We start from the raw sequence: 24,483 nt of genomic DNA, 5'->3' as shown, positions 1-24,483 counted from the left end.
AGATAATTAGACGCAAAGTTTAAAAGTTAATAACGAAAGCCACTAAACCAAAAAAATAAAAGTAATTACAGTTAAGTGCACTTAAAAATTTTAAGTATAGTATATTGGTGTTTGCAAAAAAACACTATATAAATCATTTTTTAATATGAACTTATTTTTTTCAACTTTGTTGTATAGGGTTTAACCATTTATATAATAGTGACGCATAGTTATATGAATTCGATTTTTTTTTTTTTTTTAATGGTTCATTTGAGTAAATAAATTTTACAAAATAGATCAACAGCAAATACTAAAATTTTTGGAGTAATGAAAAAAAAAGAGAAAAAAAAGGAGGGTTTGACAATAAAGTCCTTTAAATATATGTATAAAACGAATGCGTGTTTACGCATTAGTGTATGATACTTCTTGCATGAACACTAAGCAATTTCAAGGAAGTAAATCGCTTTCTCGAAATCGCCTTTGTATGCGGAAAAAAAAATCTAAAAACATTATATAAAATTTTTCTTCATGTAACAATTTAAACGTTAGTTTCTTTTACGATCTTCATAAGGCAAAACATAACTTGTGGTGCACTCATAGATCTTTGGTATTCTTGCTTTCTCCTCGTCAAAATCGTAAAGTTTTTTAATAAAGGTCTGTCTGATGATATCGCTGTCAAAAGATAATTCCTTACGAATAAACGGCAACTTATCTAACTTAATATAAGCGTCAAAAAGAAAATAGTTTCCATGAGTATGCCAAACTGAATTTGATTTCATTCTATAAGGAAGTTCTTGCTGACCCATGCTTTCAATTTTGCGAATAATTGCTTCTTGCTGAAACAAATTTGCTGCAGTTCGTTGCAAAACAATTTTTAATTGCGGGCGCTCTAATGCCCTAGTAATTAGTAATAATTCATATCTTGGCATCCTTTCAAAATTCTATATTATTTGTTTTCCTATTTTGTTGCTTATGGAGTTTCAGATAAAAACTTAAATCCAACTTTAAAATTTTACAACTGTTTTAAACAAAGAAACAACTAATAGCAAATAAAAAAAAAATAAAAAACTAAAACATTTATCTAAAACAAAATATATTTAAATTTCCACAATTCATTTGAATTCAATTTGCTTTATTAAGTATTTTTTTAAAATTAAATAAATAAAACTAAGTTTATATTATAAAAAAATTTCAAATAAGTCCTTTAATATCCAGAGTTAGTCAAAATAGGTAAAGCTTTGTATATTAATTAAAGTAAAGAATTACTTTTTTGTTCTCCTAAAACAACGATTGATTTGGGTATATGACAGGACAAGTAAAAAAATTTTAAAAAAATTCAATAAAAAGTAGAACTTCGAGAAAATTCAGAAAAGATCTTATATATTATATTGTTTTATATATGGTATGAATTGGTTGTGGTCGGCACTGTTATTTTAAGTATATAATTTTAATATAAAGTATATATAGTTAAAGTAACATAAAAAAAAAGAGTATCCAAAAATGAATTGAAAAAAGAAATATTTATTTTAAATATTTAATTTTAAATATAAAATAGTTATTTTAAATATTTAATAAAAAAACTTTTGAAGTAAGCGTTTTTAAATTTCATTTTTTAATAAATTTAAAGTTAATAAATTCAAGATCCCGGATAACTCAAACGTGTTTTTTTCAACATTTTAGAACGTGGATCACTTGAAATTAATAATCAAAAACTAGTTTTTCCAGCTTTTTTTTTTTTGAGTGTTTTTCAATAAGAATATAGGTCTACATATTGAAACAGAGATAGATCAGGGTTTCAGTACATTCATCAAGTGATAAATTAAGTCAATTTTTAGATAAGTGAAACCAAAAAGCTGATATTTCTAACATGCTTTTTTCAATATTTTGTTTTTGCATTTTAATTGTCAATTGAGTAAAATATATATATATATGTATATATATAAATATATATATATACACACACACACACACACACACACACACACACACACACACACACACACACACACACACACACTTCATCAGTTCTATATAATGTGAAATAAACATAATATTAAGAGAAACATTATCTTATTTTAATAATACAATAAAATTTATTATAATAATTACTTGATATTTATCTTGAAAATCCGTTAAAAACTTTTTTATTGTCCTATACATTCATAACATGAGGATCGCCATAAGGGTTTAAAGGTAGATAAAAAAAAATGTTTTCCTTATTATTTTTTTATACTGAAAAAAAAAGTCAAATATAAGATCCTAATATAGACCTAAATAAAACAGTTGAATGTATGTATATATATATAGATATGTATGTGTGTGTGTCTATATATATATATATATATATATATATATATATATATATATATATATATATATATATATATATATATATATATATATATATATATATATATATATACACATATATATATATATATTGATTTATATCAATAAATTAAAAAATAATATTATATTATCTTGTACTATAAAAAAATATTACTATTAACCAAAAAGTAATTAAAAAAAGTTAAATTTTTAAATTTATAATACAGAATCATTTATGTTTCCGTTGATTTTAATATGAGAATATTTGGGTAATGAATTGTATTGATTCATCTGAAATGGTGTACTACTGCGTGAATCTGTATTTTCTTCATCAAGTTCACCATAGACATATAAGCCAGTAATATTTTTATCGGCAATATCATTAAATTTTGGCTTTTGAAAATCTTTGCGCTCCAACCAAGTTTCAGTAGACATTTTGTATTTACTTTTGCTGCATATTGCAAAAGTTAAAAAACCAGCTAAAAGTATGCCAAATAGAAATGGCAAAACAACATAAACTGAGTCAATTGATAAACTAGCTGGTGTGTTATTGTAAATGTTTCTTTTTAATATAGCATTTTTGGAATCATCAAAAAAAACAACGGTTCCTAATAAATAATTTACTTTTTTGTGTAAATTTTCATTTAATGAAATCATTTTTAAAGCACACCAGTCCACTTGAAAACCATCATTATAAAACATTTGCTGGATATATCTTGGTACAGAATGACAGTTTGATGTTATTAAACTGAATTGATTTGTTGGATCAGCATTACCACTAATAACAACAATAATACCTGTTTTATTGACAGTGTGACCACTAAGTTTTTGTAGTGATGAGATGAATTTTGCATTAAGCCAGTATCTTTGAACAGTCTTTATAAAAATATTGCATAATGAAAAAATTTCATCCAAATTTTTATTCTTTACCTTAAATTCCACTTGGTATGTTAGATTAAGATCTGAAAATATAAAGTTTTTTACAATAGAAAATTGGTTTGACATAAATTTTTTTTCTTTTTTTAAATTACAAGTAAAATGCAATAAAAAAAAACACTCTTTAAATCGTCAATGATTTATCATTGACGATTGTCAATGGTTTTTGATTTAAACCTCGATTGATAAACTTAGAATGCAAAAGACTTTTAGAAAAATCAGGCAAATCAAGTAAATAATTAAAAATAAGTCACATTTTTAAAATGCAACTAGTATAAATATTTCTTAAGTAACAATCCTTAGAATTTGTAAAGTAACAATTTTAAGAATCAAAAATTGCCTAAGAGTTATGTTTATTTTTGAGATATTTACATATTGCAAAAGTGTTTGCAATATGTCAAAAAATCGGAATGAATTAACTTTTGATTGAATCTGAGATGTTAAAATTTAAGTATAAATTCTTAAAGTTTTAACAACTTTATTCTTTATTCTTTATCTTTTTATTTATTATTTATTATTCATCTTTTTTTAGACTAATAAAATAAACAAAAAAAAAGTGATTTAAAATCTTATTTGTTTTGATAATGATTGGATTTGAATAGTTGAATGCAAAAAAATATTTTTAAATTATTTTTTAAATTTAAAAATATTTTAAAACAAATTTAAAAATATTAATTATATTTATAATGTATATTATAAAAGTACTTTTTTATTTAAAAAATTATTATTATTTATACATTTTTTATTTATATATTTCCTCAAACCTTCATCTTTAAACTCGAATCTTAGCACAAGAATAAGATTGAATAAAAAAATGAAAAAATTTAATTTAAATTCATTAAAAATTCATAATAAAAAAACACTTCATAGAATAAATTGTAAAATGTTGTTGAAAAATAAAGTCGGGGATAGCATTATTATTTTCTCTTTCTAAATTTAATATTGTGTAAGCAAATTTTTTGTGTAAATCTGGAAAGCAATAAGGTGCAACAAATAGCCTTTTATTTTATTGTTTCACCAATCATCTAAAGACTCAGGTTAAATCTATTCATAAAAGACATTTAAGCTCATCACAAGATTTCTCCAGATTTAACCCTAAAATGTGGGAGAATTTTCATTCAATTTAAGCATTTGTAAATGAACTAAGCAAAACAATATAATATATCTAATATATTATGTCATTTTGCAACAATTGTTTCTTAAAAAAATCTTTTTTACGCATTTTTAAATAAATTTTACTGAGCAAATTTTTAAACATCACTTTAAATATATAACTTTTTAAAGTAGATCACTTAATAATAATTTTGTTGTAAATACATCTTTTTAATGTATTACTGTTTTCACTATCTCTTTATCTTTAAATGTACTATCAATGTTAACCGGATAAAAATGCATATCAAACAGAACAAGAAAAATATAAAATAACGCATTATTATTAACGCATTATAACGAAAGCATTATTATTTTAAAGGAGAAAGCATTATTTCTTTTTTATATTAATTGAGAAAGGATTATTTCTTTGAAACACAAATCCATACAAATTGTACACTACACAAGAAACTGTTGACACCCTAAAATTTTGATGTTAAATTTTTGTGCTCTAAAAACGCAATTTTTTGTGCACAAAAACCTTAACTATAAAAATTATTATAATAATAATGATTTTAATAGTATATGATAGTGATATGTTCATTAAAAAAAATTATTTTAACTTTTTTTTATTTTTTTTTATTTTAAAAAGAAAATACTTCTAGCATAACAAATTTATAAACCTCTTTTACAAAAAAAAAGTAAAAAAAAGAGAGCTGTGTGCAGTTATTTAAATTAGTAAAAAATCATTTATCTAAATATCTAACTCTCTGCACATAAATATTTATAACAATGTCCTTCATCATTGGTGGAAAAAACTTCAATATAAACCATAACTGACCACAAAACACATGCATGATTGATTAGAAAACTGTTTACTGGGACCTCCTGTGTGCAATCAATGTAAATCAGACGTAGTAAAACTCATTTTTACTTGTTCAAACTGTTTATGGTATGAACAAGTAGAATCATTGTTGATTACAAAAACAATGTTTTCTAGCAAGACAACGCTAGCATTCATAGAGCTAAGATAATGAATCTTTTAATTGAAACTTTGACAAGGCTAGACAAGTCTCTAAACCTAAATACTATTTAGAATGCTTGAGACATATAGTGTATGAAGGCAGTGAACAGTATAATTACCTTACTGACTCAACATTATCCATCTTACCTGCATAGGATAATATTGGTATCTGGAATGTAAGAAAGCACAGCTGTTTCACGCAATGTAAAAATGGGCATTACGTCACGAGTTTAGCCAAAAAAAAATTTCTGCATAAAAAGTATAAAAATTTATTAACTTTGAAACAATAGTATTTTTTTACTCTAAACGCTTTTATTTGCAAATAAAAAAAAAAAAAAATTAAAGATTTATCTTTCCATTTTAAATAATTATTTACATTATACAGAACAAAAATATATATTGTTAAAACATTGCTAATCATAAAGGAATGTCAATTTTGTAGTAAGTGTCTATTATCAGATTATATTTAAAAATAGCTGTCCAGACTTATAAAATACAAGTCTTGGTATATCAATTCCATGCTGATCTTTTCTATACTAATTCTTTATATAGTCGTTTTATTTCAATAATTTTTAGCAAGTGGTAGAAAATAAAAGTTTTGTTTTGAGTAAAAAAAAAATCTTTGTTTTGAGTTAATGAATAATCTTCAATAACTTTATATTTTAAAATTGTAAACTTCTATTTAAAAAAAAACAGGAACAGGATTATAAAAGTTTTTTTCAGACCATCTGCAGCTTATTAGGACCCTCGTCTTGTTAATTTTGAAGAAAATAAAAGCTTGAATGTAAAATCTTTTTTCCTTTAAGAAAAAAAGTTGTCTCTTTAATGTTAAATGTGCAGGCTTAACTAAGCAGACACTGCTCTAAAGAGCTAGCGTCTCTTGTGCCATCTACTAAAATTCATTCTCGCGTTACTCGCCATTCAATTAAGTTTCATACTTTTTCTGTGACTGTTACTAAGAGCTCCAAAATCTCTTATTAGTCTAGTTTTTTTCCTCAAACATCAGTTCTTTGGAATTCGCTTCCTTCATCTTGCTTTCCTGATTCATATAATTTGCAATCCTTTAAGTCAGACGACTTAAAGGATTGCAAAGTCAATCGTTATCTTGTTCTACAATCTTCATATTTTCTCTTACAGTAACTTCCAACTTTAATTAGTGTTTGCATGCAGCCTTGTTGGAAGCAAAGATATTTAAAAAAAAAAATTACTTAAGCTAACTCTCAGAATTAGGGTCGGCATTCAGTAATGCCGACCAAACTGCTGACCTAAAAGTGTTTGATGTCGGCAAAAAATTGATGACCTCGTTTCTATGTTTTATGGTCAGACCTTTGTTTCAATTTTTTTTTCCCGACCTCTAAAAGATTGAGGTTGGCAAATTATTGCCGACCTCATTTTTCCTAATTCCGAGGGTTGACATTAGCACATAATAACATAACTATCTTTATCATAACATATGCGAAACAAAATTCTTTAGGTGTTTTGATATTTTAAAAAAATTGAAGCTCTTTCAAAAATTTTCTACCTTTCATTTGTTATAGTATACAATATCTATGTTATGTATATAATATCTATAAAACTTTAACAAGTAAAATTAAAAACGAATTTTTAAAACCCAATGCTTTTATATGTTATTAAAACACAAATTTTGCAACCAATTTTTCCTGATATTACTATTTTATTTAATTAACATTTGGCTGTATGTGTGTGTAAAAAAACAAAACAAAATTCAGGAAGAGTCGGGTCTCGAACCACATACATTCCGTTTACGAAGTCAACGCTTTATCCAAATAAGCTATATGTGTGTTTAAGTTAGATAACAATTAATATACTTATTTTAAAATCTATTATTCTTCTTTCTATATAAAAAAAAAACTTAATTGACTTATTGCAAAATTAATTATTAAATATTGTATTGTCATCAAGCAAGAGTATGTATGCAAAATTTGAAGAAAATCTAACATCAAGAAGTGACTCAAAAATTAATTGCAAGATTTGATGCTCACAGACAAACAAACAGAGACAAGGAGTTAATAAAACCATTAGGAAAAATGTTTTATTTTGTATTTTAGAAAATAGGAGAAGATTGAAAAAAACAAACATGTTTAATCAAAAAGATTTGAACCCCCAAGATGTATTTCAGAAGCGTAATGAGCTAATCACTTCAGTCACTCAGACATACACTATATTTATTAAGCAAAAAACTATAACTTTATAAAACTGCAAATAAATGCAGTAAATTAAAATTAAGGAGATATTTCCGCAATGCAATTTTCAAGTAAAACTGAAAAAACTTGATGTAATTTTTAACATTACATAATTTAAAGCATACATAAGTAGGATACTTGCATACAATTTCATTTACATTTTCCTATTAAAAAAAGTGCTGCAACTCTTTTTCACCATTAACTCATGTGTAATGGCTGCCGTGAATTCTGTGCAAACACTCTCAATTGAGCATTACTAAGTTACTTAGTATATAAAATGATGTATATTATCATAATAAATGAATTGTACAAACACCTTAGTTTTATTAATATATTGAAATGTAATGTTTTGATAAACAAACTACCATCTTTTTTAATTACAATATCAATTAGTTTTTTGAAATTACTTAAAATAGTTTGCTCTATAAACATTTTGTCCACCCATTTAACCAATTTAATTTGAAGTTTAACCATTGCCCAATGATGTTTGAAAGCTTATTATTATGTGTTTATTAGTGATGTACCGATGGCAAAAGCTGAATATGGCTAATAATAGGTTTTAATGTATTTATAAGGTTATTATAATAATATTAAGGATGAAAAATACATATATTACATGTACCTATACATCAGCAGTGATTTGGCCTACTAGCCTATGCCATTGGTAAGCAGCAACTAATTAATCAGCTTAACCATCTGTTGATTAATCGACCAATGATATCGGTTGATTAATCTGCATTGGCCGATGCATCAACATTGGCTAATAAGCCAAACCAAACTGGTGCATAGATGCACCTTGTATATGCAAATTGTGTACCTAATGTTAATATATTATCGACATCAACTTAATCAGCTGTTTTTTGCACAATCAGAATCGGTATCAGCATCTGCCTTTTTAAAATAATTTACAGATTTTCCAACTGATGGCATTTTAAAATTTTTACCCTGCATTCTGATAATAATTAAAGAATAAATAAATTTACCTAAAATAATAATAAATAAATTTACTTAAAATTTTTTTTAGACATTGTTTATTTTGACTTTGTTTACAAGCAATATTGTTTGTTCTTAAGATGTTTATAAGCTTTAATTTAACAGCTGAATGTACTTATACTTTTATTACCATAATGTTGTTTTTATAATAATTTTACTTTGTGTTGTTCTATTGTTATACATAAAAATAACCTGTTTAAGCATTGTTGTGTATATGTATTCAAGTATAGCCTACTATATTTCTATATTTTACTTTATTATTATTATTTTTATTTCAATTTAACTTCCATAACTTTTTTTCCATAACTATTTTTATTTCAATTTAACTTCCATGGTCTTCATGGCCTTAAGGCCATGAAGACCACTCCAGTCGAGGAAGCTACTTTAGTTGTGGTTACAACCATCTCTCAACTTTAAAACTCTAAAACACAAACCTTGATGAACAAGGCTGCTGCGATGAGAAACAAGTTGAGCGCAATACTACCAGGAATGTGGTGGAGATCAAACATCACAAAATAAAATTATTCTAAAAACAATTCAATAATCTAAAAATAATTTAGATATCAACAAATGATTGTTGTTTAGATATCTAAATTAATCATAAATTAATAAAGAATTTTAAGTAAACTGCTTATGATAGTACCATTTTCTTTTTAAAATTAAAATAAATTATTTATTTTTAAATAATTATTTCAGAAATCTATTATTAAATTATTATTAAATTGTTATTTCTCATGATATTGCTCTACTGCAGATGTCTAAAGAAAGTTTCATTATATTCCATTTATAGCCAAACTGACATTACCTGCATCCATATACTGTCTTGAAGAAGGCCTTCTAGGTAAAGACTTAAGGGGTAAGCCAAAATATTCTGCTGAAAAGCAGAATATTTTGGCTTACCCCTAAAGTCTTTTTAAACACAACTGATGGATTTTTGCTATGCTTTCAGTTAGTGATTTTGCCGGTTATCCGGTTATTAGGTTAACCAGATTTTCTTCACATATCAAATATATATTTTCGAATAATAAAAACCGACTTAAGTCATAAGTAAGTTGTTACTTTCTATAAAAATTTTAAGTCGGTTTTTATTATTCGAAAATAGATATTTGATATTCGAAGGAAATCCGGTTAACCGAATAACCGGATAACCGGCGAAATCACTACTTTCAGTTATCTCCTAATGAGTACATTTCTCCTTAGGTGTTGTACTCCCATTAGGAGATAACTCTATTTAATGATTTTGAGGCCAGATAGCAGTATAGCTTTCTAAATTTTATTGTACCTCTCAGGGAATTTGATTTCTCCAACAGATGTTGAATATCAGAAAATTAACAGTGCCACTTTGACGAAGCTGAGCATTGTCAAAGCTACATAATGAGCATACTCTTAACCTTTGGGTTAATTAGCCTCGGAATCAGAAAAAATAAGATCACGCATCAAGTCAACGTGAAACTTTCATAACAAAGAAAAGATCTGTAAATGAACTGAGTCATGTTTTAATTAGTGCTTTATGTGACACTAGTTAAAACATGACTCTTTCATTTACAGATCTTAGATTGTAAGCTATTATACTTAAATTCGCAAAGACATATATCACATCCTTGTCCTGGGCCTATACTTAGGCATCAATTCACCTATTTGTTGTGAAATCATGTTTAAATAATCTTACCATTCTTTCATGTTCCTCTATTTAGTACCTCTTCACTCAATCACCTTTTTTTTTTTGTTCTCCTACATAACTTCTTGGATCCAAGCAGACATGGAAGCTTTTATTCCTCATCAGTTTCAAGTCAAGCTATATTTTACCTATGGTTTTCTCCTTTTTGTGCAGCAATTCTAATCAATCCTTTTTTGCTTTTTTTACCTTTTACAAATGAACAACTACCTTGAGAACAAAAAATCTTTTTTTTATTATTGCAAGAAATCAATGTAAAAAAGTGCTAACTAACATTAAGTTCTTATATTCTATCTCAAAGATCTTTGAACTTCTGAGATAAAATATAAGAAACAAAGAAAAAAGAATAAGAACTTTTAAAAATATTTCAACATTGTGTAATTAACAAAGAAGTCTAGCCTTCCATCTCTAATGCATGGCTTTGTACATAATACATTGAAATCTTTATTAGATGATCTGACCTTATTACCTCTCCCAAGGATAAGTCAGAACTATTTGCAATGAACTTTTTTTCGAATTCAACTCTTAAATCTAATACCCACACTATTCCTGTTATTCCAGAGAAACAGGTTAATCTATGGTTAAACATCCAAATCACTCCAGCTTTGGTTGCAAAAGTTATTTCTTGCTTGAACTCTTCTATTGCTTGTGGTTCAGAGAATATCCCTGTCATAGTCTTACAAAAGTGTTATCCAGCACTCTCTTTAATTCTCTCTAAACTATTTAATAACTGAATCTTGTTTTCATGCCTGCTGAAAAATTTAATTTAATTTCCAATCAGTCTTCTTTATATTATTATCATGATCTTTGAGACTTTAATTGATAAATTTATATTATCTCAAATCTAATAACTCAAATAATGGTAAGATAATGGTAAATAATTGGTTGGGAATAGGGTGTGGTCACACTGTGCCTAACCACAATTACAATATTTTGTTGTAACAACTTGAACACAACTTTTTAGATGTTTTGAGAACATTCAAGTTTAAGTATGTTTCCATGTATGTCCGAATAAAAAGAAATTTAAACATGTGCAAAAAGAATTAACTTTGTCAACTTTAATCTTTTTAAATCAAATGTTTAACTCTATTGTGTTTAAGCAATCAAAGGTTTTAAAAATTATTAAATATAAAATGTTTTTAAGTAAATAATATAAAGTTAAAACATTAAATTGAATAAATCATATAAAGTTTACTTGTAAATATATATTAACTTTTCTTTATTTAAAAAGTTTTAATTTTTCATGATAAATCAAAATCTTTTAGAACAATTTGTATAATTGATTTTTTAAACAACAAAACTTTAGACAACAATTGTGTTTTGAATTTTTTAATAATTGTTCAAGTTAATAAAACTACTAATCAAATAAACACACAGGAGCTTATGAGCGACTGAACATGACTAAGTTGCGTATTGCTATATTTAAACACATTTTTGCATTCAGCGGAGTTTTTGCATATTCTAGTCATTTTTCTTTATAGGGCTAAGTGTAAGCTACAAATAATTTGCATAAAAATAAAGTAATATTGTAAACTATTGATAACATTCACTTTTCTACTTTCAGTTAGAGCACATGCCTATATATATGCCATTAGTTTTTCCACTTGAATTGAGTACTTATTTTACAACTCTTTTTTACAACAACAAAATCTTGATTAATATAAAAAACAATTTACAAATACTTTAAAACCCTTTTCTTTTAATGTGTTGTAATTATTAAGATCTTATTTATTACAGGAGCCTGAAAACTATTGATATTTTAAAAGTATTTTAATGTATCGCTTTGTAATATTAAGTTTCCTTACTGAACAATCATAAAGTTAAAAAAACAAAGTAAAGTTTTTTTTTTTTTGTAATTGTCTCTTTTTTGTCAAATTTTTTCTTTGTGCATTTTTGAAATGTTCTCAAAACATCTAAAATAACCTGGTCAAGTAGAAGCAACAAAATATTATACGTGTGATTTGGAAAAGCATTCGATTGCACTCCAACCAAGCCTGCTTTTTGGCAGAAAATTAGTTTTAAAAAAAACTAATGGCAGGAATACATACCAGTAAGCCACTGCACAAATTTTTTATTTTCTACTCATCTGGTGATAGATGTTAACATAATTTGGACTATTTAAGCATCTGTACAACTAACTTTTTCACTGGGTTGTCGAGCTGGTTGAATTTGGTTGTTTAGCACCTTGACTGCAAAATATAGTCATTACTATTTTATTATATTCTCTTTTTCATTCTATCCTATTTTACTTTACCGTGTGCAAATTTGATAGTATTTTAGGAATTTTTAACTTCAAAAAAAAAAAAGTTACATTTTGTACACATAATATCGGTTGTGTGCCATTTTAATATCTCCGTGATATCCAATAGCAGTTACAGTAACACAAAGTTATAATACTAACTATAAGAAACGTCACTATGACAAACATGAGACAGAAAAATCAAAAAAATTAAATTAAAACAAATACGAAACATAACCATAATATTTAATAATATTATGGCTCATAATATCTGATTCTTCCACCATTAAAACAAAAATATGTAAATAAATAAAAGGCTTAACAAAGCTTTAAACATTTCTTTAACAACCAGCAAACTATATACACTTTTAAATTTTGAAATACAAAAACTGTCCTCTCTAGTTTTGTTTTGAAAACAGCTATAAGTTGCATTTGCTTAGTAACTTGAGTTTGCTTTGGAACATTTGAGACTGTCCTAATTTTAAAAAACTTTAGGTTGAAGTCTAAAATAGTTTAAACTATATTTATTTTTTTAAAGAGTTAATAAAGTTCAAGTGTGCTAGAATGCTAACATTTATTTTCATATATAATAATTAATATTATATCCTGTATATAAATTATAATTATTATATTATATAATTATTGCTTGCATAATTAATTCATGAGTACTTTAAGCATATTGATAACATTGTAATATTTTTGCAGCAAATGGTTCCACCTGCCTATGCACAAAAATGAGGAGAATCAGCAACCCTGAAACTAAAACTTTTTTGGAGATATTTTCAGATAATTGACAAAAGCAATTATTTTAATTAATTTAAATAACTACATTTTTTTTTTAAATTACAATTATATATAACTATAGAATTCCTAATTTAAAATAATTTCAAGACTTGGATTATCAAAATTGTTTCCCTGAGAAAAGGTTTTTAAGAATTTTACAAAAAATAGCAAATAATAAACAATAAAAAAATTAAAAAACTTAAACCTGATTTTTGAATTGAAAGCATCCACTCATCTCTGTTTGTTTCATAAGTATCTTTGTTCCATGCAATAACTTTAAGAGTTATTAAACCAGATTCTAATGGAGTCCCATAAAGAACTGCATCTGAAGTTGCATCCTAAAAAATATAATATTTCAAGACTTGATATCAATAGTTATTATTCTTTTTACAAATATATAATATTTATATAAATTTTTAATATTAATAATTTTTTTATATAATATTACTTTTATTATTAACACTATTTGAATACACCTATGTTTTATAGTTATTTATTCAACATTGAACATATTCAAATTATGATAAAATATTATAATAAAAGCAAAATCAATCTTACCAGGTACTGATTATGCGAATGTTACAACACGAAAATGTCACACACAAAAAAAGCCTAACAATTGGGAAACCCTGCAAGTGATTAAACTGTTAATAATATTTTTTATACAAACTGGCTTATAATAATTATTGCTTAAAGAGAGGCTCAAGAGAGAGAGAAAGTAACAAACAAAGAAAAATTAATTCTTTGGCTAAGTTTGAACTTTTGGAAAATGACTATTAACAGATGGTTTTCGATTTGGTTAATTTTTATTTTGGTTACTTGGAGGATTTTAAGTAGGCAATTTTACATTTACTTCAAATCAAAATTTGTATCAAAAGCGCAGTTCTTATATTCTGAACTTAACAAAACTTTAATTTGTAACAACTTTGCATGTTTTTTCGAATGTCGAAATTGCTCTTGGCATTTTATTAACACTTATGGTTACAAATTATTTTATTTTTAAAAATTGTTTTCAAAATTTAAACAAATTACATCTCTTCATAGATTATTTGTGTTTAACCCAGGGTTAAACACTCACAAATGAATGTTCCATAAACGGTTGTTTTTTCTTTAATTTAAATATTTCATTTAACTTCATTTTATTTCAAGCAATCTTTTTAAAACAAGAATTTTTATCTAAGCTATCAATAAAATTGATAATTGTTGTTAAACTAATAATTATAAATTAAGTATATAATTAATTAAATAATTAATAATATAAATTATAATAATTAATAAAATAAAAAATGTTACTTCAGTGATATTTTATGTGACCTTCAGTGATATTTTATGTGACCTATTATGTATATAGATAAATTACTTCAGCTATATTTTTTGTGACCTTTACCTGACATTTATGTATATATATGTCAAATAAAGGTCACAAAAAATATAACTGAAGTAACTTATTTTAAGGGAGAATACTAACAAAAAGAACAGAAACATTAACCTATAGCTTCTTGTTAGAGCAAAAGATAACTAAGTATGATAGATATCTATTACAGGAAAAATAATACTTGTTTTTTTATATTAACAATAGTTTTCATTTGATTCTAAAATTAAAAAAGTATGCACTTTGAAGTGCACAAAAATTATTATATGATGTTGATATCAAATGTTTATAATCATTAATAAAGCAATAGTTCATAAGTTTCAGTAAATAAACAAAAAGCTCTAAATTTTTAAATCTTATTTATTCTCATAGTTTTGGATAATTTAATCTACTTTATTGTATAAAATGTCCAAAATTTACAATAATTCATTCTGCATCTAGACCATATCCAGATCAGTTAAAATTTTTCTTAAATTTAAACCTTTTTTTTATATGCATACATATTCTTATATATACAACTGCATCATACAAATTTATTTAGGTACTGATAAAGCAGAGTCTAATGGAGTATTTATATGGCTTTACGCTAAAGTGTAAAGTATAACTTATAACAAATAATAACTTTCAAAGTATTTATAAATTTGCATTAAAATCGAAAAAAAAAAAAAAAACCTTCTGTTCTAATTTTAACCATTGAGGCATGTCAGCCATTTCATTTATGGAAACAGTAAATTTAACGTTTTTGGAACCAGGAAAAAACATCGTTTTATTAATAACCTCGTAGAATAATACATCCGTTTTTGCAAATAACATGAGCCCGCCGTCAGTTTGAGACACAGAAAAACAAAGCATGAAATAAAATGTTAAAAGCATTTTTACATAATTTTACAGTATTTTTAACATAATTTTACAGTAACTGATTTTATAAATCAGGAGCCGTTAAATACAGGAATGGCTCCCTATTTTGATTGGATGAAAAAATTTTGTTTCACAAAGTCCGAAAAACATTTTTTCTCGTTTGCCGGATATCGTGACTTGTATATGTTATATATGGAACATGTATATGAAATATTATGAATATATTTTTTAGATCGGAGCAAATATTTTGACCAATCAAATTAGGGAGCCATTCCTGTAAAAGTCTTAGATTTTAGGTTTTATTTACCTAAACTTTATTTACCGCTATTGTTTTTAATTTGTTTATAGTATTATAGTTTACTAACTTTGTTAATTTGTTTTTATGTTATTCTTAAGTAAAACATATACCGAGAGTGTTAAGTAAAACATGTACAGAGAGTAAAACATAAAGTTATATTATTTTTTGTTATACATTCAATGTGTAAATAAAAATTTTATTTATTTTTATTAACTAACTTTTATTTTATTAATTTTATAAATAATTAAATAATAAAAAATTTTATAATTTTATAACTGTATTTTATTAAAATACAATGTTTTTTATTAACACATTGATTGTATGATAATATGTTTTGTTATTGTAAATGTATTAAATACATTTACAATAGTTACCCTGTGTGTTACACACAGGTTTGTAATAGGTAAATGTAATAGGTAAGTGTATTATAATACACTTACCTATTACATTTACCTGTTACATTATTGCATTTAATAATTAACCTGTATGTAACACTCAAATTAATTATTATAAATGTATTATTATACATTTACAATAATTACCATGTATTATTATACATTTACAATAACAAAGCAACACAATTTTTTACACGCTGCTACTAAGGCAATACTTTTACATTCTAAGCTATGGCAATAATTTCAATCAGAGGTTTGTTGGTTCAAAATAAAATTAAAAGTTAAATTGATATGCTTCATAAAATTATATTGTTTAACTAATGATTCTCTATTAAATTGTTTTATTAACTTATAAAGTTCAATACATGTAGGTTAAAAGTTAAAATTAAATTAAGTTTTTAAATGATGCAGTTTTCTATAACTAAATTTTATCTTACTATTAGGATGTCATTATTGAAAACTACTAGTTATTCTAACTGTAAAATACACTATGTAAGCTAGTGTATTCTAAAAATTGAGTGCTCAATGTTTTTAAGCCTTACGTTTGCAAGGAAAAATTAGTTCAACTCTATTTGCATTATTCAATGACTAGATTTGTTCAATGTTGGAGTAAGTTTCTGGCAAATTTTCTGATACCACAACAGCAATATATCTCTTGACTAGTGTCTTTACCAGTCCTTTGAATGAGAGGTTGATTTTGAGGTGGTAAGCTGCTATCTACTCTTAATGCAGTACAACAATGCTTAGATAAAACTTGAGAAAACCTTTACCACCATCAATTCCAAGCTTAACAAAATATCCATCAGAAAATTTGCAAGTGAATAACTGATACTCAAGACTTGACAAATCATTGCATTGAGCAACATCCCGAACTGTACCAGAATCTCCTTTCCATTGGTAATTTTTAAGTTACTGCGGGTGACTTAAAAGATATTTTTGGTTTAAATTAGTAAAAACACTTATCTAAATATCCTCTACAGCCTGTTTTACTTTCAGCAGGATCATCAGGAAGCTTCTTGATAAACCTGCTGAAGGTGAAACAAATTGTAGAAAACATTTTGATAAGTGTTTTTAAAATTATATATATATATATATATATATATATATATATATATATATATATATATATATATATATATATATATATATATATATATATATATATATATATATATATATATATATATATATATGACATCTTACTAAAATGATAATTTTAGTTTATTTTCAAACTTGTTAGTTTCATAAAATATTATTGTTCAACTAATGACAACTAATGACATTTTAGTTAAGAGTTCTATAGAGTTTTCTATAGCTCAACTCTAAGTTATTCCAATAATCTGTCTACACTATACAATTTTTGCTTGAATTTAGTTTTCATTTGCTCTGATCTGTCTTACCACAATTATTTGTTCCCTTACATTTTTTTGCTGTTGTTCCTTTGCCTCAGCTACTAGAATTTCAAGATCTTTGTTTTCTTTTATTGTCAAATTATGAGGCTCTTTGATTGATTTATATCTTAGCATCTGCAAATTTACTCAGATTCTTTATTACAAAGTTTTTTTGACAATAATTTACTAGTTTTACCAACAATGGTCTTTAACAATGTTATACAATATTGCCTTTTTTACCAAGCTGGATCACTTTAATTATATTTTTCTTAACAATATGTGAAGTAGTTATAGTAAATATTTGAATACAAAATTACTCATCTTTTTGGTATGATTTATCTAATGAGGTAACGTTGCTTTCTGATACTCTAAATAGTATTATGTTGTTTGGCCTTCAACTTTGTTTTGTAATCTCCTAATTTATGAGTTTACCTGCACCAGAAATCTTTTACAAAACCAATGTGTCTGGTTAAAAAGTAAAAAAGGAGAGGGTCTTAAAAAGCTCTGGGTGGGTGGGAAAATTTTCTGAAAATTAATAAATGCGCCTTGTGTATAAAGCAGTTGAAATTTATGAACTCATTGCTCACAAAATGTAACCTTCCTACACACTCCACAAGCCCATTTCCTAGATATTTTTGCTTGGTCATTCTTAACTGGATGACTAATGTCTTTATCATGTTATTCCTTAGCTCTTTTGTTTCAATTCCATCTTTTCAACACTGAAACTTTTCAACACTATATTAATTCTCCAAAAAGAACTGCATTTTTTAACTCCATTCATATGTGTCTTTGGATCATGACAATAAGTGATATTAAAGCTTTCGTTTATGTGATACAATTTTCTGATTAATAATTTAACTTTAGTTAAAAAATCATCTGGAGCTGTCTATCCTAAAGAATCTCCATAGTAAAAATTACCTTCAATACTATTATAAACTGCAAGTGTCCAGTGGCAACCTGCATTTAAATCTGTGCCAGAAAATGTTTTCTCATTGTTTTCTCCAACATATATAATAAAGATTAGCTTTTCAGGGACAACAGTTATTCTTAATACACAATGCTCAATACTTCCTAAAAAGTTAAAATAAATTACCTTTGAATGGCCTTGATTAGAGTTTAAAATGCTAGAAATTTGCAGCATATGATCTGATGAAAGCCATCTAGCACAACATAACTCAGCCAAAGTATTAGGGTTCATCCCATATTCTGATATTTCTTTGTTAGCTAACCTTCTAAAAAGCACTGCTTTGAATTTTTCTATTAAATTTTGAGAAGGAAAAATACTAATTGATTTTGGTACTAACTTGGGAGAATAAAAACACGTTAACTCTTGATCAACTGCTAGCTTCATTTCTTGAACCCTATGAAGAGCTATTAGATGCTGAACACTTTCATACATGAACTTTCCTAGATTGCATTCTATATAATGGATTCCACTCGCAGTATTATTGCGCATAGATAGTTCAGTGGAACATTTCATTAACTGATGTTTAGGTGGTAAACTTTTAAGAGAAAATACATCATCAGTTATATCCACAGGAGACTGGCTTGTTTTGATAGAATAATCTTGAACAGATTTAATAAACTGTTTCTGTGACTCGTAAGCATTATGATGAATATAATTGGTGATCGTAAGGTGATTAAGCTTTAACTTGTTTGAAGACAAGCTAGCAGATGCCTAAACAAAAGTTGTGTCTTTTAGAAGAAGAAAAATTGCATTATCTTTAATGAAATAAAACTGTACTAAAACTCACCATCGTTATTGCGTATTAGAAACTAGAATCTAGTAGCGAGTTCTATCGCATTTATATTGTACATATATTATATATATATATATGTATATCCATACAAAGGCATAAACTTTTTTTAAATACCGCAACGAGAAAAAATTGTTTTTCGGACAAAGGAAAACAATCTTTTTTTGTCCAATCAAAATAGGGAGCCATTCCTGTATTTAACGATTAGTTATAACTCTTTTTTCTACCATTTTATTCTGTCGGGAGAGTATTGATTGGACGTTTATTTAGAGCCGTTATTTAATTCGTACTGAATTTGCCGAATCCTTGAATGCCGAATTTCAATAAAACCATAGTCCACCCTTGTTTTGAGTTTTTATAACAGTTCCTTTTTTTATAATTTCACAAAAAAGGATCAAGTGCGAGGGAAGTTTTAAAAACTTGAAAGTTGCCAAATTCCTATTGGATTATCTGGCAGTGTCTTTCAGATCCGCAAACATAGAATATACTTTCTATTGCAAGACAAGCTGCGCAAACCTAAATCCTTAGTAAATGTCCGAGTTGGCGGATGTGAAGGACACTCATCGTCGGAATAGGGTCTGACATGACAAGAAAAAAATGAGGTAAAAGTTTATTCAAAGCAATTTTTTTGGGCTATGTTGAACTTAAAAAATATTGTTAATCTTAAATAAGATTGTTTTGGTATAAGTTTCTATCTTCTTCTTTTTATTTGGTGGGTGGGAAATGAAGCAAAAAAACATAGGCTAAGTGGCCGTCTAAATATTATGTCACGTTGTAGGGAGTGTGGGGGTAAGGTTTTGTAACGACTCCTACAGGATTTGTGACTAAAGAGTGACGATGTTGTGACGAGGTGGCGGTGGGGATGGGCTGTTGCGGAGCTATCAAGAAAGGTCTAAAATTGCGTGACGTAATTTATGAACGAGCTCTACACTAAAAATAAAGGAAAAATGTAGATCACTTTTATATAAAGCCATAAAAACATTTCTGAAAATGAAAAATGGGCAATCAGAAAATAGTTACTTGAATAGCTTTGCAATAGTGTTGCAAAGGCAAAATTTACCAGAAAATTTTTTGGTAAATTTACCGAAAAAATTTGAAAATTTACCGCCTGGTAAATTTTGAATTTTTTTCTCACTTATTTTCATTTTTTTTTTTTTTTTTTTTAATTTTTTCTATCAAAAATTTACCCTCTCCGATTTAAAACTTACCTGTAAATTTACCGGTAAATTTTGAATCAAATTTTACCGGAAAATTTACATCACTACTTTGCAAATAACGAATAATAGCAGAAAGATTAACATTTATAGCAGAAAGAGGAAAATGTTAAACAATACTTTATGGATGAGTTGAGAACTTTACCACAGTCTTTATTTATGCAAGATCTAATGCGATGAGCTAATGAATCGTCTTTGAAAAAGATATTGGTAAAAGAAAATTTATTCTAAATTTGATAAATTGTAAGATTGTTGTTGATGGTGATGCACTGTTTCATTGTTCACATTAAATAAAAGTCAATTTGACGATTTAGCAAAAACATACTTAACAGAAATTAGGAAAAAAAAGACCTGCTGTTATAATTTTTGGTGGTTACGAACAGACAACAACAAAATCAAATGAGCATATAAGAAGTAATTGATAAAGATCATCTAACAATATAAACATAAAAAAAAACATTGTTGTTTCGTATTCATAAAAAGACTTTTGTCAAACACGCATAATAAAAAAGCACTGATATCATTTTTAATCACTTCTTTGCATAAGGATATTCAAGAAGCCAAAGCGATGCTGACACTCAAATTGTAGCATTGTTGTTTGAGCTATCAAATATTTATATAAAATAGTCAAAAATGCTGATGACACAGATATTGCTGTCATGTTGCTCGTTCATTGGAAAATAGAACTATTTGGTATAATATTTCAACAAGAACACAGTGAAAAATATAAGAGTATTAAAGATTGCCTAATATTGGAAGCATGAAAGGGACTCAACTTTAAATTTTTTATATTTGTAAGACATTTAAAGTTGAGTTTACATTTATTGAACTTTTTCTATAGAAATTTATTAAAAATCATTTTTGAATATACTAGATACACAAAATTGATATGGTAAGTAGTCAACTTTTAAATCCTAAAAAGATGCCGTCAATCAAAAGAGCAGACTTTTTACATATATTTTGGGTGAATTTGCAAATAATTACCTGGAACTACTAAAGATGCCATCAATCAAAAGAGCAGCGTATTTCCATATACTTCGGATGTATTTGCAAATATTTACCTGGAAGCTACTTGATGGTATCATGATTTTTTTTTTTAATGTTTATTTTAAATGCAATATGTAATATACAAATAGGAAAATTGTAAAGCAAAAAGAATTTTCTAGGTGTTGTAAGTCATATCATAGATCATTTATAGATTGAACAAGAGATTTTTACCAATTGCTACTCCCTACAATAAGATTACGCTAATCTCTTAAAGATTTAAATTTATTTGCCTCACTACTTGTTTTGATATATATATATATATATATATATATATATATATATATATATATATATATATATATATATATATATATATATATATATATATATATATATATATATATGTATATATATATATAAGGTAACACGGGGTACTTTGACATGTGTTTAATTAAATGTTTTAACCCGTCACCCGTTGACTATTGTTTAAATTATTTTAACAGATGCTGAAGCCAAATGTTAAATGAACAAATATTTTTATTTTAATCCACATAATAACAAGTATAAATAACAACACAATATGGCGGGCATAAAATAAACTAATTTCTAGTTTTTTTGTTGCAAAAAAACTTTAGTTATAAGATAAATAAAAACATACTATAATATCATTATGCATGTGTTTTTATGATGTTGGTTTTAAATACAAAGCATGTAAAATTTTTTTTAGCAATTTTTTTTAAAGCGCATATTTTAGTTTTGGGGTAAAATTGACAGAAATGCTTAAGTCACTCCATAGGCCAAGAATCAAGCAAAATTTGGTGGTATGCTTAGGAAAGATTAGGATAATATGAGCAACTTAGACGAAAATTAGAATATTTTCAAAAATAATTAAGCCGGATCCTAAATTTTTGCGAATAGACAATTTTTAGGGATCTTTACTCATGATCCAATTAGATATTTGGGCACCTGAATTTTTTTTCAAAATTACAGAGTTTTTAAAAAAGTAGCAAAAGTGCTCATATTACCCAGACCACTTGGTAATATGAACATTTTAAATTAGCTCAAATTTTTGGAATTTAAATTACAGAAAAATATTTAGTATTGTTAAAATATTAAAATTTTTTTACTATGCTTTGTTTTTATTCAAAAAGCATTCAAAACCACTTTTATTTTAGGACTTTAAACTAGGTGATTTCAATGAAAAATACTGGGTAATTTGAGCATGCTCAATGAGCATGCTCAAATTACCCAGTGTTTTACTAAATTTTTTTTCCAGTATTTTACTAAACTAGCTAACATATTTTTCTTTATCAAAAAAATAATATCATTATTTTAGCATCAAAATTTCGCGCCACAGATTTATTATGCGTAATGATATTATTTTAATAACGCAAAAAGTTTAACAGCGTTTTATTTAGATAATAGCCGCTAATTACTGCATATAAATTTACGCTGATTATACTGATTCCTGTTATCACCACATAGAGTCGATTCAAAAAATACAGAGCAAATTTAACTTCACTGCTTACATCTAAGAAATCTTTAAGCATGCTCATATTACCAAGGTGCTCATATTACCCTAATCTACCCTACATCTGATGAATCTTTCACGGTACATGAAATGTTATCAAACAAAGCAATCCCTAAATAAAAGGAGCTAATATTATTAAAAAAATGTACCAAGATATTAAATGTCAACAGATCTAAAAACCGACACTCTCAAAAATTTAAAATCCACACCCAACAATGTTGCATAATACTGGTAAGAACAAAACAACAGAAACTGAAGATGTAAAAAATTGTTTAATCTCATTGTTTCGGAAAAAAAAAACACATTTATTGCATAAGCATTCTATTTTCAATGTTACCCCATATAGAGATAATACTGACAGTTAAACCCCATCAACAAAATTAATATCTATTAATAATATTAGATAGCTAATTAAATTCTTCATCAGTTTATGGCAGCAATATCATTAGTAAACGTGTAGAAATATTGCATACCAAACTTAGTTTGTCACAACTACAAAAAAACTATTATTTTCTAAAGATGTGTCAATGTTACCCCACTTTATCTTACTAGGTGTCTAACTTGCGGGATTTTATTGGCCGAGAAGTGAAGCCGCTTTATTGTTTACAAGTTTAATCCGCTATTTTTAAAAAGGGCAAATATTAAATATTTAATTTTGTGGTAGCCATTTCTAATCAGGGTAAAAGCGGCTTCACTTTTCGGATCGAAGTTAGATATCTAGTGTATATAATATGTCATTGTAGCGCGGATGTCTTGGTTTTAAACAATGAGTTAAACTCCCATCTATTAATACGTTTATGGATGCTTGTGGTGATTGTCATAAAGAAAAATGCAATAATAAAAACGTACATATAAATTTACTTTTTTAATAAATGCTGGTTTTGGTATTGCATTCCTTTGATAAATATGATTTCAAAATTCTTAAAAAGTTTATAGCTTTTTTACTTTCTATAGCAACATCTCGGTTAAAGTTATCAATGAAAACTTAATTTGCAAGATATTCGTGCAATGCACGCTTGTGCAACAGATCCAGATTTTAGATTTTTCAGAATGTGCATTCTAAAAAAATGAAAAAGTGGAAACGAAAAACTTATAACCGCCAAAATTCTTATATCGATGTTTAATCTTTAATGGTCTTACAATAAAACTCGCAAGTCAGAGCTTTTGCTCTTAATTATTTTAAACATATTGATTTTACACTTAATTTTGATATAGGTTTTCACACTTATTTGTTCTTAATATTTAAATATTAGGTTTCATTATAAGTTAAAAATTTTAGATTGAAAAATCTAGGAGGAGCATAAAAGTTCTATAGTTAACTATGATATGAATTAATAAAAATAATTACGAACAAACACGAACAAGCACAAATTAAAAAAGACGAACTTTTCGGCTTTTACCCAGAATCTTTTTAAAATTGTTTCATAACT

The 24,483-nt window shown here is 26.2% G+C and overlaps 1 protein-coding gene across 1 annotated transcript; it reads right to left on the bottom strand.

Moving 5' to 3' along the window:
* Positions 1-488: 488 nt before the first annotated feature.
* Positions 489-15,564, bottom strand: LOC136080538 (epsilon-sarcoglycan-like). The gene is made up of 3 exons (XM_065797341.1): positions 15,295-15,564; positions 13,456-13,588; positions 489-3,269 (listed from the first exon to the last, which is right to left on the bottom strand). Exons 1-3 carry the CDS (start codon positions 15,493-15,495, stop codon positions 2,524-2,526), a joined length of 1,080 nt encoding a protein of 359 aa, XP_065653413.1. The 5' UTR covers positions 15,496-15,564; the 3' UTR covers positions 489-2,523.
* Between the last annotated feature and the right edge of the window lie 8,919 nt (positions 15,565-24,483).

Source organism: Hydra vulgaris, chromosome 05 (genome assembly GCF_038396675.1).
Source record: "Hydra vulgaris chromosome 05, alternate assembly HydraT2T_AEP".
NCBI classification, from domain to species: Eukaryota; Metazoa; Cnidaria; class Hydrozoa; order Anthoathecata; family Hydridae; genus Hydra; species Hydra vulgaris.
The sequence above is the reverse complement of the archived record's forward strand: the minus strand, read 5'-3'. Positions and strand labels throughout refer to the sequence as shown.

Bases quoted from the DNA above. Each gene is read 5' to 3' on its own strand.
- LOC136080538 (XM_065797341.1), bottom strand. From the start codon at position 15,495: ATGCTTTTAACATTTTATTTCATGCTTTGTTTTTCTGTGTCTCAAACT. The intron at 13,589-15,294 runs GTTTTTTTTTTT...TATATTTTTTAG, and splicing joins GGTTAAAATTAGAACAGAAG to GATGCAACTTCAGATGCAGT. The intron at 3,270-13,455 runs GTTTAAGTTTTT...TTATATTTTCAG, and splicing joins GCTTTCAATTCAAAAATCAG to ATCTTAATCTAACATACCAA.